At 45.1% G+C, this 15,970-nt stretch overlaps 1 protein-coding gene across 1 annotated transcript; it reads left to right on the forward strand.

Moving 5' to 3' along the window:
• The first annotated feature begins 5,497 nt into the window (after positions 1 to 5,497).
• On the forward strand, positions 5,498 to 13,269 carry IAPP (islet amyloid polypeptide). The gene is made up of 3 exons (XM_035128209.2): positions 5,498 to 5,579; positions 5,798 to 5,935; positions 12,665 to 13,269. Exons 1-3 carry the CDS (start codon positions 5,500 to 5,502, stop codon positions 12,834 to 12,836), a joined length of 390 nt encoding a protein of 129 aa, XP_034984100.2. The 5' UTR covers positions 5,498 to 5,499; the 3' UTR covers positions 12,837 to 13,269.
• The last annotated feature ends 2,701 nt before the right edge of the window (positions 13,270 to 15,970 follow it).

Genomic DNA, 15,970 nt, shown 5'->3' on the forward strand with positions numbered 1-15,970 from the left:
GATCTGCATTGCCAAATTTGGTTGACTTTGAATTCCAAAGGGTTGGCAGTGTTTCAGTCCTAGTGTTGTTTTGGAACGATGCAAGTTTGCCTTTAAATGCAAACTGAATTGACACCCCACCCCATCCCCCACCCCGCATCCCTAGCTGTAACTAAACTGCCAATCTGATTTTAATTGTTTGCCTAACCAACTATTTTTTCATCCTGTAACAATGGCTACAATTAATCAGTATTTTCAACTCTGCCGTAGAACTGATCATTCTTGCATTCTAAGCTCCAGTCTGCTTTATGTTTTTTACTGTTATATAGTATTGCACTCCCCTGTATACCAGTGATATGTTTTTCTGGTGTATTGAACTGAAACTACTCTCTTTATGGCATGCTAAAAATCTAAAGATTTCATAATGTGTGATCGATTGCACCTATAGACATGCACGCCAACAGGAACAAGTGCTTTTTACCTGGTGCTGGTTATTTGCTAATGTATAAATTGAGGTAGACAATACTAGAGCATCCTGGGGGCTTAGGGTTGGGTTTTTTTTGGAACTGTTTCTTTGCAGATGTAGAGGTTGAGCAAGTGGGAATCAAGCATGCTGGCAGAAAGGTCCACCACTTTCAGGCCAGCATCTCAGAAAGCTGCACATGCCAGTCAAAAACATATTGTTGTTGTTGTTTAGTCGTTTAGTCGTGTCCGACTCTTCGTGACCCCATGGACCATAGCACGCCAGGCACTCCTGTCTTGCACTGCCTCCCGCAGTTTGGTCAAAAACATATTAGCCACTCCAAACTCTGCCTTCCTACATTCAAACTGCAAAAACTTCCTCTCAGCCCATAAATGGAACTTCCTACAGTCAGTCATTCTTGACACTGTAAGCCCACCTACATGATGAATGGCTGCACGTTTGCTTATTCGCGTGCTTAACTTTGCACCTTGCATAAAACTATTACGAACATCTCGATTCTTGGTTAGGCTCAGCTCCCCAAATACTTCGGGGTTTGTGTGTCGCTATTCATAGCAGAACTGTCAAGCAAGCGTCATCTGATGAGTACCGAATGAAAAAGGCAGGTTATCTATCGTCCCCTCTCTCATTCCCCCCCCCCTGCCATTTTCAGAGGTGCATGCTTGTGTTGAAGGAAGGAAGCCTGGAAAAGAATCCAGATGGTTGAAAGTGAGGATAGGAGGGTGGGAACAAATAGCCTCTGCTCCAGATTTCTTCCCACTAAGTTTTGCTCTGAACATTTTTAGAGGGGGAAGGGAGCACAGCCACGAGGCAGGGAGCATAGATTCTTCCTGTGGTATGGAGGCATGTACAGATTACTAAGGCCTCATACCGAGCTGGTTTTACTCACTAAAGATGTTGAGTGCAGTGCAGAATGGGGGGAAGATAAGGTTGTTTTCCAAGACTACCCCACTGCGGAAGGCTCTGATACAGAGTCTGCTGCTGATGCTAACACTGAGGTGAGTTCACCGATACAGTGGAAGAGATGCACCAGATGAGCAGATCAGGAGGAGCTACAAAGGGTGAAATGCCCACCAGGTATGCTCAGGAGTTTGCTAACACAGCTGTTGCAGATTTAGCTGTAGTTAGTGGCTCAACACAGGTCTTGAAACCCAGAGTCTTAATAGGGGTACAGGGTTTGTCCTCAAGGGACGGGAAGCCACGCCCAAAGGCTGTAAGGGTAGACACTGTTTCCTCAGAGAAGGAAGCAGAACCACGTCCAAAGGCCGTGTGTGCCAACACTGATTCCTCAGAGAGGAACGAGGCTAGGGTTCAAGTCCCAACAAAGCCAAGTGTGAGACTTCCTGATAGTCAGAAGGGCTATGACACCAAGACTAGTCAGAAGTGCAAGATGGTAAGGCCCAAGGCTAATCCAGTTGCAGGTAGTTCCAAGGGTGGAACGGGTGATACAGGTGTATACAGTGGTACCTCGGTTTACGACGACAATCTGTTCCGGGGAGCCAGTTGCTCCCCGAGTCCGTCGCTCGCCGAAGGCATGCTTCTGTGCGTGCACGAAGTGTCGATAGAGTGCTTCTGTGCACACACACACTGCACAGATCGCTTCTGTGCATCCACGCACGCGGAACCCGGATGTAAATACTTCCAGGTCCGCAGCGGTCGCTCTCCGAGTTCGTCGTAAACGGAGGCGGTCACAAACCAAGGTTCCACTGTACTGTGTGTATGACATCTGTATGTTTGTTGCAGTTACACTGATGACTGCAACACAGTTCATGAATCGGGGGAGGTTGTTGAAGATTCATTCCCAGTGTCTGCAGTTATGGGATTGTTGTCTATCACATGACGGTGTATGTTTTTCATTCCACAGAGTGGGAAGTGACAGAGACAGGGTGTTTGTGTTACTGTGTTCCGTGAAGTGGGACTATTGTCCTTTGTTCATTCTCTTTGCTGTCTGATGCTAGAGAGAGAGGGAGCCGTGTTGCAGTGCTCCGAGTGTATTATATATAAATAAACGTAGATTAGCCAAAATGCTGAGTTGCTGAGGTCTGTTACGCAACTGCGAAGACTCTGTGGATCCCTAAGTGTGCTGATGTCTCCAAGGCATCAGTCGCTGTTGGAGAAAGCTTTTGAAGCTCCCGAACGATCAACCAGGAGGGAGAGAACATGCCAGTCGGGTATGTGTTTTTACCAAGGTCCTGCTCATGTGTAGGACACTCCTGTAACAGTAGTCCATGGTCAGGGATGATGGGAGTGGTAGTCCAACATCATTTGGAGGGCTGAAGCTAAGTGATTTTTGCTGAAGCTATTTGTTCTGTAGGGCAGCAGTCAGTTTTTAAAGGGATGGTTTTCAGAGGGAAAAGGTTAATAGCCCCCCCCCAGCGCCATGGTCCCAATCCAAAACGTTCACACACAAACACAACGGTACACTCAGACTTTTCCCTCTCTGTGAACCATCTCACTTCATGGTTGCAAGGTGCACAGAGAACAATACAGTCTTTTTTTTAAAAAAAATTAATTTTTATTAATTTTTTTCAAACAAACAAAACAAATTACATTTCATCTTAAATTCACCCTTCTCGATCCTTTCGCTCTGCCGAGCTTGTGACTTCCCTCCCTCCTGCCATTCGGCTTTATTGCTCCTCTCATCTTGCAGTTCCTTTTTGTAGAAATTAACAAGTTCACATCGTAGGATTTATTTCAGTCCCGCAAGTGTCTTCAGACTTCTACAGTTCTTTTCTATATAGTCAGTAAATTTACTCCATTCCCTCTGGAACTTTGTCTCTCCCTTGTTTTGGATCCCGCAGGTCAACTTTGCCAGGAGAACAATACAGTGGTACCTCTACTTACGAATAACTCTACCTACGAGTGTTTCTACTTACGAATGGAGCTCCGTCCGCCATCTTGGATGCGGTTTAGATAGGATTTTTTCTACTTATGAATTTTTAGATAGGGTTGCTTTGACTTACAAAGTTTTTCTCCCCATGCATTCCTATGGGATTCGACTTACAATTTTTTTTGACTTACGAATGTGCGTTCGGAACGCATTAAATTCGTAAGTAGAGGTACCACTGTACTGTCTTACTGTAGAGTTCTCATTATTAATTTCAATACTGTCTGTCACACACACACACACACACACACACACACACACACAATCTGCCCCAGATTATTTCTGTGTGGAGTTCTCCTGATCAGGTTCCAGCCAGGCAGTCAGGCTTTCAACCAGGGCGTGCCATTTTCTGTTTCCCACGCCCAACAGACATTCAGCATTCCATGGCCAGTGAGTATGCTCAGTCCTAAATGGCTATTTTTTGTTCTCCCCGAAGTGGAAGGATCCTTTAAGGCAGGCATCCCCAAACTCGGCCCTCTAGATGTTTTGGGACTACAGTTCCCATCACCCCTGACCACTGGTCCTGATAGCTACTGGTAGGGATGATGGGAGTTGTAGTCCCAAAACATCTGGAGGGCCGAGTTTGGGGGTTCCTGCTTTAAGGTCGTTTCCCCCTACTTTCTGCAAAACTCTGGGTTCTCTCAAGCACATGGATAGCCTCCCCATTCTGAATTGCCCTGTTTTGGCTGCAAAGTTGTGGGTACTCAGCTTCTGCAGTCAGTTTTAGTGGGGAAAGATGGATAAATGGATCGATGGGTGAATGACACACACACACACACAATGATAGTTCTTCCATTCTTAAGGACCTCAAGCACCACTTTTCCCCATATGAGCCAACCTGGACTCTGCGATTATCATCCGAGGCCCTTCTTTGTGTGCCTTTCCCCAAGAGAGGGCAGAGGGTGGCAACACAAGTACAGGCCTTTTCTGTGGTGGCTCCCCATTTATGGAATGCTCTCCCCATTAAGACTCACCCGGCGCCTTCATTACATTTCATTAGGCTCCAGGCAAAAACATTCCTCTTCTCCCAGGCCTTTGGTTAATTAAACCATCTATGGCATTTTAAAAGTGTTTGTGGGTGGGAGGTTATTGGTTTCCTTTTGCTGTTTTGTGTCATTATGCCTTTTATATTCTCATTTTGCATTTTTATGCTTTGAAGTGCCCTGTGATCTTCGGATGACGGGTGCTCTACAAATTTACTAAATAATAATAAACAAATCCTTGCAGAAAGCCCAACTACGTTCATTTCATTAGTTCTTCGCCCTGAGGTTCATTTCCTCTTCCTTGCCTCATAATTCATATATATATATATATATATATATATATATATATATATATATATATATACGTTTTGTTGCCTTATTTAGCGGCAGTTAACGCCCACAGGGGACAGCAACCCTCTGCATCTTATTAGACCTCTTCTCGAAATGCTGGTGTTGGTTCTCATGTCGCGATGCCTTGTGTTATTAGCATCCCTTCACAAGAGCTTCCCGAATTGACTTGGCTAAGATTTACCGATGTGTAAATGGAGGGATGACCCATAAGCCTCTGCTCATTATTGGGGCACTTTTTATCTATAGGGAGAAAAGTTAATGACAGAAGCTCTCTCTCTCTCTCTCTTCGCTCTCTCTCTCTCTCCCTGCCTGATGTCAGAGCTGAGAAAGCTATGAAGGGTATATAAGCGCTTGTATCGCTTGCGAACAAGACAGGTGGGGGGGGAAGGAAACCCAGAGTCAGAAGCAAGTGTGGGATTTTCCCCTGCACGATTGCTTCTAATACTGGCATTTGCTAGATTTCCTCGGCTCCTTCCTCAGCCACTGACAGGTAACTGGGTTCTTATTTGGAAACCGAAATTTTAAAAAGTATAGAAACGAGGGGTAGATTCTAAAGTAACGCCAACTGGAAATTTTGCCGGGGTTGACGTGGGAAATTGTTAAGGCAGAATTCTATTAAAACATCTGGGGAAACAGGGGATGTGTTTTCTAATCGTTTAGATTAGAACGAGGATCTTCGGGTTATTATTTCTGTTCTGACTGAATATTCTGTGTGGATGCAATTGTAGTGCTCAGTCAATGAAGAGCGAATGTTTCTGGCTGAAGTTTGTCTTGTGTGATTTCTTTCCCCACCACTCCCAGAAAGACCCAGAGGAGAGATGTGCAGCCTCAAAGGACCCTTCCTTTTCATCATTTTGTCTATTACTTTAAATTCCCTGGAAGCGACGCCTGTCGACAGGTCAGTAACCATTAAGCATATTCTGCTTTTTAAAAAGAAGTCAAATGATATATATTTTTGTAGTGTTGCACATGTGGATTTTGGGGTTTGTCTGTTGTTGTTTTTGGCCATATCAATTGCAAAAGGCAGAGGGAGGGAAGGAGATAAAAAGGAAGGGGAGGAGAAGGAGGAGAAGCGTCAAAAGAAAGAGCAATTTTGCTTTTTATCCTTGTTTAAAGACTTCTCTCCTTGGCTGATGATTTATCCGATGGCACTCCCAACAGACAAGAGTGGCTCTTACCCATCGTCTCCCGAAGTAGCGGCTTCTTGGGAATTAACAGTGCACTGATCGGAGAGGAAGCGATAAAGCCCAAAAGGTACCAAATTTGTTTGGCTTGCTTTTGATTCAGATGCAAAAGAGATGCAGAGGGACAGTGTGTTGTGAAGTGCATTTGAGGCTCGCGTAGGCACTGTGTTTCTGTTCAAGTTCCTGGGATTATTCATATCTCCAGACAATGTTTGCAATATTCTCCAGCTCCACACCTTCAGATGCAATTTGCACTTTCGCTCATTCCACTGTTAGCATATTTGGCAGTGAATAGATATCATTGCTTCTGTTTTATAGAAGTTCTGCTAACAAGTCGCTTGTAGCTGCCTAAGATTTTAACCCTCCTTGAATTTATTTCTAAAAAGCACTTTACCAATCAGGTAGTATCATAGAATCATAGAGTTGGAAGAGACCACAAGGGCCATCACGTCCAACCCCCTGCCAAGGAGGAAACACCATCAAAGCATTCTTGACATATGCCTGTCAAGCCTCTGCTTAAAGACCTCCAAAGAAGGAGACTCCACCACACTCCCTGGTAGCAAATTCCACTGCCGAACAGCTCTTACTGTCAGGAAGGTGGTAAGATCGAATAGATCACAAATTTGGTTTATTTATTTTTTATGTGGTGAACTTGACAATGATGCCAATTTCATTTAATTATGAGATTGCATGAAGTGTTATTGTTGATACAGCAAGGATATAGCTATAGATCTGGGGTGTTTAATGAACTCCAGAGTTATTTCCTAGAGGTCACTGTTTCCTTGAACATAAACTTTCTTGGAAGTAGAAAATAAAAATAAAAATACTGAATGGCTGTCAGCAATTTATCCTAACTACTCTAATCCATATGAAATAGCTATGGGGCGAACAAGTGGGAAGATTTAAGAGTATTAAGATTATTTAGATCCCTAATACATTGAGTATGCAGTATTTCATTATTTCATTTGCTTTAATTAGAATCAAACTGACCCCAAGGCCATTTTAATTAAATAAAAAAAGAGGAGGAATGCTTGACATTTTGGGGGGGGCATATTAAATATCAGAAAAGCCACCAAGAAGCATGACTCAAACTTTTGATACTTTTCAAACTTTGCAAAGGTTTCATTTTGCATGGAGTTACTGCTTTTTGATTTATCAAAGGATTGTTGAATAGGATTTTTCTTTCCTCCCATTCTAAAAAGATGTTCAGGAGAGAGCGTTAGCCGGCATGGAAATAAGACGTTTGTTTTTAAGTCTTCCTTGCTCAGATAAATGTACACGGTTGTTCACACATTACACAGGTATAAGCTGTCACTCCACACGTACAAGTGTTGGGGTGAAAAAGCAAGCCCTTGTTCATTTGTACACAGTTGACTGTACACTAATTGAACATTACTTGTGAATTACTGTACGAGTTTGCATTCGTCGAATGTAATGTGTGAATGTTCCTTACAACCTAAAAAATAACAATCATGTAAACAGTTACTGGGTTTGTGTGCTCTTTGTGAGTTCCGGGAGCATTTTCATTTAAGGAACCATAAAAAAGGTAAAGGTAAAGGGACCCCTGACCGTTAGGTCCATTCGTGACCGACTCTGGGGTTCCGGCGCTCATCTCACTTTACTGGCCGAGGGAGCCGGCATACAGCTTCTGGGTCATGTGGCCAGCATGACTAAGCCGCTTCTGGCGAACGGAAATGCCATTTACCTTCCCGCCAGAGCGGTACCTATTTATCTACTTGCACTTTGATGTGCTTTCGAACTTCTAGGTTGGCAGGAGCAGGGACCGAGCAATTTTAAAGAGAACCTGGATATAAACAAATGAAAATATGATAAAGGGCAGCAGGCCTTGGTAGGCTTCCTAAGTGCCCAGCTAATTTTAAATTAGTTTCCTAATTTTATTTAGGGAACCGTGCACAGCCTCAGACCATGCCTTCTGTAGAGAGATGGTTACCTGTCAGAGGATGCTAATTAAAACAACAACAACAACTATGTAGGTAGCTGTGAATGCAGGTGTGCTCTTGAAATTCTTTGCTGCAATTCCCTCTTCATGTGACAGACATAAGGAGTGAATGCACAATGCAGATTTTACAAGTAAGGACCGTGATGCTCAATGTAGTCAAAGGTTGGGTGACCAATCATCTGTAACTGTCCTTAGAATTGTGAGAAGCATTGCACTGCTCTCTTAGGAATGGACCATAGCTCAGCCTTGTGTCCCAGGTTCATTCCCCAGCATCTCCAGGGAGGGCTCTCATCTGAAATCCAAGATGCAGCAATTGGTTTAGGCACTTCTGACCTCAATGGAACAGCAGTCTCATTCAGAATCGATTCTCATGCTTCCACTTGTGTAAGTTCTTGTGCAAACAGACAGACATCACTGGATTTCAGCAGAAGTATAGTGTCCAAGCCTTATGAGGAATGGTTGAGGGAATTGGGCATGCTTAACCTGGAAGAGAAGAATCCTTGGAAAAGACCCTGATGTTGGGAAAGATTGAGGGCACTAGGAGAAGGGGACGACAGAGGACAAGATGGTTGGACAGTGTTCTCGAAGCTACGAACATGAGTTTGACCAAACTGCGGGAGGCAGTGCAAGACAGGAGTGCCTGGCGTGCTATGGTCCATGGGGTCACGAAGAGTCGGACACGACTAAACGACTAAACAACAACAACAACCTGGATGGGGAATTCTCTTTCATTGTTGCTTTTTAAGCAGAGGTGGGATGGCCATCTGCTATCGATGCTTTAGCTGAGATTCCAACATTGAAAGGAGTAGGACTAGCTGGCCCTCAAAGTCATTGATTCAGCAGTTGCTTTATGCCTGGTAGAAGGAGGGGAACTGGAGGGGAATAAATCCTCTCCAAAATGCCCTGTAAATGTATGAATGTTAATAACCCTTGTACGTTACACGCAAAAGACCCCCCCCCATTTAGATGTCATTCAATCGATTTCAGCATGGTATCTTCAGAGAAGAATAATTATAGTATAGTTAAGTCATTAAGCAGCAACAATGACTCAATGTTAACTTTCAGACGCACTTTTAAAAGGCTATTTAGAGAACTTGCTGATATCATGAGAATGATTAGCATGACAATATCTTGCTCCCATCAGCTACTCGTGAAGAAAGATAAGAGCTCCATTCAATGGCAACTGCTCCCTCTAAAATACTTTCCTCCAACGTCTTCCCAAGTCACCAGCTGTTCTTTGGTCCAACCAACAAAGATGGAAGTTGTTGGCCTATGTAAAATAAAAAAAATCCTTCAGTAGCACCTTAAAGACCAACTAAGTTTTTATTTTGGTATGAGCTTTCGTGTGCATGCACACTTCTTCAGATACCAGGTATTCTTCAGGTATCTGAAGAAGTGTGCATGCACACGAAAGCTCATACCAAAATAAAAACTTAGTTGGTCTTTAAGGTGCTACTGAAGGAATTTTTTTATTTTGCTTCGACTCAGACCAACACGGCTACCTACCTGTAGCTGGCCTATGTGTTAGCTACACCTATAATAATAATAATAATAATAATAATAATAATAATAATAATAATAATTTATTATTTATACCCCGCCCATCTGGTCAGGTTCCCCCAGCCACTCTGGGTGGCTTCCAACAAAACAGAAATTCTAAAATACAGAAATCCATCAAACATTAAAATAAGCTGGAATCGAATCTGCTCTGTGATTTGTGGCTCCATGGGCCAAATCCTTACGTGGATTGGCCTGATAGGCCACCCACCTGTCAATCACCTGACATCACAATGGCATCAGGTCGGAAGTGCTGCTAAAATGGAAGGTTCCCCCTCCTTCGCTTTAGCATGCATACCCCTTCTGGATCAGAAAGCAGTTTTCAACAGAATCTTCTGCCAAAAGAAGGGAACAAGTGCATGTAGCCAACACAGGATTTAACCATGTCAGGAGGACCATTAGATGACATCACAAAATGTCCATGTGGGCCAGGATGGCCAGAGGCCTAGAATTTCCCTACCCTGACCTACATTATTGTATGATTCTATAGGTTTTCAAGCAGATGTTGGGTGGTCATCTGTCATTGGTGCTTTAGTTGGAATCTCCTTTCTTGTAACTTGAAGCCATCGGTTTGAGGCCTAGCCTCTGGAGCAGGAGAAAACAAGCTTGCTCCATCCTCCATGTGATAGCCCTTTAGATATTTGAAGGTGGCTATTATATCTCCTCTCAGGCTCCTCTTTCTCAGGCTAAATATACCCAGCTCCTTCAACCGTTCCTCATAAGGCTAGACGCTTGATTATCTTAGTTGCCCTCCTCTGCACATGTTCCAGCTTGTCAACATCCTTCTTAAATTGTGGTGCCCAGAATTGGACACAGTATTCCAGGTGTGCTCTGACCAAGGCAGCATAGAGCGGTACTATGACTTCCCTTGATCTGGACATTATACTTCTGTTGATGCAGCCTAGAATAGCATTAGCTGCTGCTGCATCGCACTGTTGACTCATGTTATTAAGACCCCTAGATCCTTTTCACATGTACTACTGGCAAGCCAGGTGTCCCCTGCCTTATATTTGTCCAGCTGCTTCTTCCTGCCAAAGTGAAGAACCCTACTGAAATTCATTTTGTTAGTTTGGGCCCAGTTCTCCAATCTGTTGAGGTCATCTCGAATCCTGATTCTGTCTTCTGTGGCATTTGGTGTCATCTGCAAATTGGATGAGTATCCCCTCAATTCCTTCATCTAAGTTGTTTATAAAGATGTTGAACAACAACAGACCTAGGACAGAACTTTGCGGCACCCCACTTGTCGCTTTTTTCCAGGATGACAAGGTTCGGTCAGCCAACCTAACAAATCCACTAAAAATAACCTCATCCAGCCCACATTTTGCCAGATTCTCCAGTTTCCCTGCCAGAATTTCCACCCCAGTCCACATTTGCTTTTGGCCCTGCCTATCACTGCCATATGACCCCCCCCCTCTAGACATTTGCCCAAATAGGAGTGCAAACCTCAGGCTGAGAAACATCATGTCTTCCCACCCCACCACCTTAGAAAATCTCTGAGCTGAAACCTATTTCCTGAAGGGAAGGCTTGAAGAATCGTTTTCAAGCATCCATGATTGTCAGTGAGATCAGCCTCTATACGGAACAGGGTACAATGTTGTTATATGGTTTCAATGCAACAGAGATATTGGCTTCATGCATTGAGCTTTGTTGTTTATTAACCTCATCCAGCTTTAAGAAGAAAAGATCTGGAAAGGTCCTGCAAGGATTTGTGTGACTGATGAAAATCCACTAGGTCTATTGTTATTTTGCTTCTTTGACAGCTAGAAGAATCTTTCGGTTCTTGTTCCACTAGGAGCAATCTTCAAAAATTGCTTCATGTGGGATCGTAACAGAAGGAAAAGGCAATTGTACTTTTTTGGAAAAGAAAAGAAGAAGAGAAAGCCACAATATGGAGAAAGTCCATACCTAACTGGTTCGGATTGGTAACAGGTCCATATACAATAGATGGGCCAGCCCTGATTTCAGCTACATAAAGATCCACACTCAGAGAATAAACTTTAGTACATAAGATTTGGATCATAGTTGTTTGCAAGATGAGTTAACTTTTCAAATTCAACATGGAACAATATATCTCTATATCAGACAGAAGGTGCAACCTTTTATCCATTAGGATTGCAACTTCGACAAAACATTGAATAAAACATAGATTTTAATAGATGGGGATCTCTGTAGTATTTAGATGTACGAATAGCTGGAGATGTAAATGTCAATGGAAAGAGGGATGATACCTTGCTTGATTGTTAGATCTCTTGATATTTTTGTATAATCATGTGTCGGTTATCCCATGCCTTCCAGGTCAGCAAAAAAAAACAAGTGCTCTAGCCATGAAGGTTCATGACAGTTCAGAGAACTTTCTTTCTGAGATTATCTATTTCTAGGTTAATGAAGAAAGTGTGAAAGTCCAAAGTCACTTCACAACACAGCAGAGTCAAACAACGCAATGTGCAAAGTTCAATAAATAAAGAGGAGGCTGATAGCCTACACCAGGAGTAGGGAACGTGGGGATGGGGGGAACCCTTGAAGACTATCTGGCCCTTGGGGCTTTCCCCAGCCATGACCTCTGCTGACTAGCTGTGATTCCTGCATTGCAGAACGTAGGACTGAATGACTCTTGGGGTCCCTGCCAACCCTACGGTGCTATGATTCCTGCAACTGGTATTCAGAAGCATTACTGCCTCTGGTCATGGAAGCAGAGCTGAGCCATCGCAGCTAACTGATAGCTGTACCTATGATCATGTGCCCTACCTCCACAGTTGGGGGCAGCCATGCTTCTGAAGACCAGTTGCTGGAAACCACAGGAGGGGAGAGGGATCTTGAGCTCATGTGCTGTTCCCTGGTTGGCCCCTGGGAGAACAGGAAGCTTGACCAGATGGACCATTAGCTGATTCAGCAGAGCTCTTCGTATGCACTTACAGTGGTACCTTGGGTTGCGGACCCGATCCATTCTGGGGTGCCGTTTGCACCTCGAAAAGTCCGCAACCCGAGCGGTGCTTTCGCACATGTGTGAAAGCACGCAGAATGCTTCTGTGCATGTGGGCGCGGCGGAACCTGGAAGTAAACACTTCCAGGTTTGCCGCGTTCGCGGCCCGAAAAAACACAAACCGCAGCGGATGCAACCCGAGGTATGACTGTATTTATTTATTAGATTTATCTACAATTTATCTACAAAGATCTCAGGGTGGTTCACAGGGCGGTTATGTTCTAGTGAAGCAGCCTATGGTAGCAGGAGTGCCTGTCCCAAGGTTTTCACAGTGGTGTGTCTCTTCCTTTCAATGTCCCCAGCCACCGCTTAGAGAAACGGAAGTGCAACACTGCCACGTGTGTGACACAGCGCCTGGCAGACTTCTTGGTCCGGTCCAGAAACACCTTCGGTGCGATCTATTCACCGACCAACGTGGGGTCCAACACCTATGGCAAGAGAGACAGAGAGCCTCCGACCTATCTACAGCTTTAATGTTGCAAGTTGGCGAGGATCGCGGGCCTCCTTAGGGATTCCCCCTCCCTCCCTCTGTTTTTTTTTTTTTAATGTATGAGGACCTGATCCTTAAACGTCCTCCACCCAAGTTCTCTTTGAATGGGGCTGCCGCTGAGGATTTGGCTGCCCACATCTCCCTTTTGGTCATTGAATACCTGTCTTATCCTTCAGAGTGCCTTGTTTTCTTTGTGTGGTATCTGATGTACGTGACTTTCATGGATCCGTCATGCCTCTCTCTGTGTGTGTGAAGGATGAAACATGTGGTTGTGAAATGCCTCCCTTCAAAAGAAAATAAACCTCACGTGCCCATGCCACAAAACCTGAAATGTAAAAGTGTGACAGCCACTCGTTTCTCTTTCTTTCATTTTTTTTAAAAAATTAAAACGATTTAAAAAGACGGAATGCGAGGTGTACGTCCTTGTAGTCTCATCTGAGTGCAGCCATGTGTCAGGAGGTCCTACACACGAGTAGGAGTCTGGCAGAGACACGGGCCCGACTGGCATGTTCTCTCCCTCCCGGTCGTTCGTTCGGGAGATTCAAAATCTTTCTCCAGCCCGAACATCACAGTGACTGATACCGTAGAGCAGCGGTGGCCAACTTCCAAGAGACTGCGATCTACTCACAAAATTAAAAACTGGCTGTGATCTACCCCTGTTTTTTAGGGGTTCAGGTCAAAGTTGTTGAGCTTTTTGGGGGAGGGGGAAAGCCCTGTTTTGAGGGGGGTTGGGAGGCATATGTTGCTTAGCTTTGGGAGGGGGGCACAATGTTTTTTTACAATATTTTGGGGTCAAAGAGAAACAGCAGCTCACCAAAAGAGTGCTCGGGGGCGGGGGACACAGCCTGGGTTTGTAAACTCCATCTTCTATTCTCCAACAATGGAGGGGCTCGAAGGGGGCCAGCGATCAACCGCCATCGACCAAAACCTTGCAAGGATTGACCAGTGGATCATGATTGACCTGTTGGACATCCCTGCCTTAGAGGCATCAGCACACTTCAGGATCAGCAGAGAATAGGCAGTCAGCGTACAGACTCAGTAGCACAGCTAAACTATGTTTATTTACATATACATACTTGGAGCATCGTAACTCAGCTCCTCCTTCTTCGGCATCAGACAGCAGAAAGAGAGAACAAAGGACAAAAGCCCTACATAATGGAAACACAGTAATACAAACATCCTTTCTCTGTGACTTCCCACAATGTGGAATGAAAACATACACCGTCATGTGATTAAAAACAATCCCATGACTGCAGCACGGGAAAAGAATCCTAACACCATGGTCTACCTGTTGAACGTGCCTTAAGCCATTCCATATACTAGGGATGGAGAGTCCTGGCAGCGGGGAGGATGGGATTTAGGATTATGTGTATGCACTGGGTGCTGAGCCAAGGGGGTGCTCTCTGAAAGCCAGATACGAGAGGTGCTAGACTTTGGGAAGGAGGAGGGAGGCTCTGACAGCGTCCCGGAGTCCTTCTGCTTCCTTTCTAAAGCCAAGTGCCCCCTCACCTGCCTTTGGGCTCACAAGCGGCACCATAGTACCTAAGTCTGCCACTAGCCCTGGGTCTGGAGACAGAACATGCCCCCCTCAGACATCTCTATTCGGCCCTCAGGATGAGTGGCCAGAGGGAATAGAGGGAGCAGACTGGGGGGAGGAGGAGGTGTCAGAAGATGAAGAGGTATCAGAGTTTCATGAGCAGGAAGAGGCTGTGACAGAGAGCAGTACAGAGTAGAGGGAAGAAGCGGGGGGGGGGAGTTCAAGAGACAGAATAAAGGCAGGCTGCTGAAGAAGCCAGGGGGTCTCCCCCTCCTGCTGCGACCAGCTCCCCTCCTTCCTGTTCCCCCAGGGCCTGAAGTGGTATGAAGGAAGAGGAGCAGAGACAGGCAATGCAAAGGAGCCTCAGATTGCTTGTGATGGCGTTGCAGGAGGAGGAGACTTAGAGAGCTGTGGGAAGTCTCTGACCTTCAACCTTCAGTCCTCATAACTGCCTCGCTGGGGCAAGATCTACCCGGAATAGTTGCTGTGCTCCCGGGGCCTGATCTCCTGCGCCATCTTGTTTCTTTGAATAAACCGTTAACTTCACTGGCACCGTGTGAGTTATTGCTGCCCTGCTCCTGCCAATTGCCCTGCCAACCCCTCACTGCAAGCAAGCCCCACTTGTGTCAAAAAGGATATTTCTATTTAATAAGCCCATTCCACGGTTCACAATAAAAGCCACCCAAATATAACAATAAACACACACAAGTCATGCGTGAACTGGCTACTCCAGCAGGCACAGCAAAGAGATCCCAGGATAAACCTTTCGGAGCCCTAGCTCAAAGCCCTCTTAGACCTTCGGCATCAATTGTCACAAATAATAATGGCCTCCATCTAAGCCAGAGGTGGAAAACCTCGGGCCTAGGGGATGGATGAGGCCCTCCAACAGGCTCACAGGTCTTTTCCCAGCTACATCTCCTCTCCAGGCCTCAATAGCTCAGTCAGTAAAGCACGACACTTTTTATCTCAGGGGCGTGGGTTCAAGCCCCATGTTGGGCAAAAAGATTCATGCATTGCAGGGGGTTGGACTAGATGGCCCTTGTGGTCCCTTCCAACTCTACAGTTCTATGGTTCTTTGACCTTCCTCATTACCGTTCCAAGTCCTGCAACCTGGCTGGAATGCATCCTTGAACTGATAATACTTCTTGTTTGCTTGAATTGAGACACAGTAGGTGTGTGTGTGCATGCAAAAACCTCTGATTTGTGAATGGCTGCTGAACCGCAGCCAAGCGTACAAAGGTAAGATTTGCACCCATTGTTTTCCCCCCACCTTTGGCTTCTGGCCCCTACTGCTACCGGCAAGCGGCCCCTGGAAGATAAGGGGAATGCAAGCAACCCTTGGGCTGAAAGGACTTCCCCACCCCTGATTGAAGCTAAAAGTATTCCTCTGAGCTGCAAATCGGTTTTGCCCTTCCTTGTGGGGGAATGGAAACTCTGTTCTTCCAACCCCGGGAACGCTGCATTATTACATTTCGTGCGCCAGTCAAATCAGAAGGATCATCTTCACGAAAGTCATTACGTGCTGTGCTAATCTGAAAAGCCGACAAAAGGCTGAAGTCAAATCTCGGGGCAAGATAAACC

This window comes from Zootoca vivipara, chromosome 10, assembly GCF_963506605.1.
Source record: "Zootoca vivipara chromosome 10, rZooViv1.1, whole genome shotgun sequence".
Taxonomy (NCBI): Eukaryota; Metazoa; Chordata; class Lepidosauria; order Squamata; family Lacertidae; genus Zootoca; species Zootoca vivipara.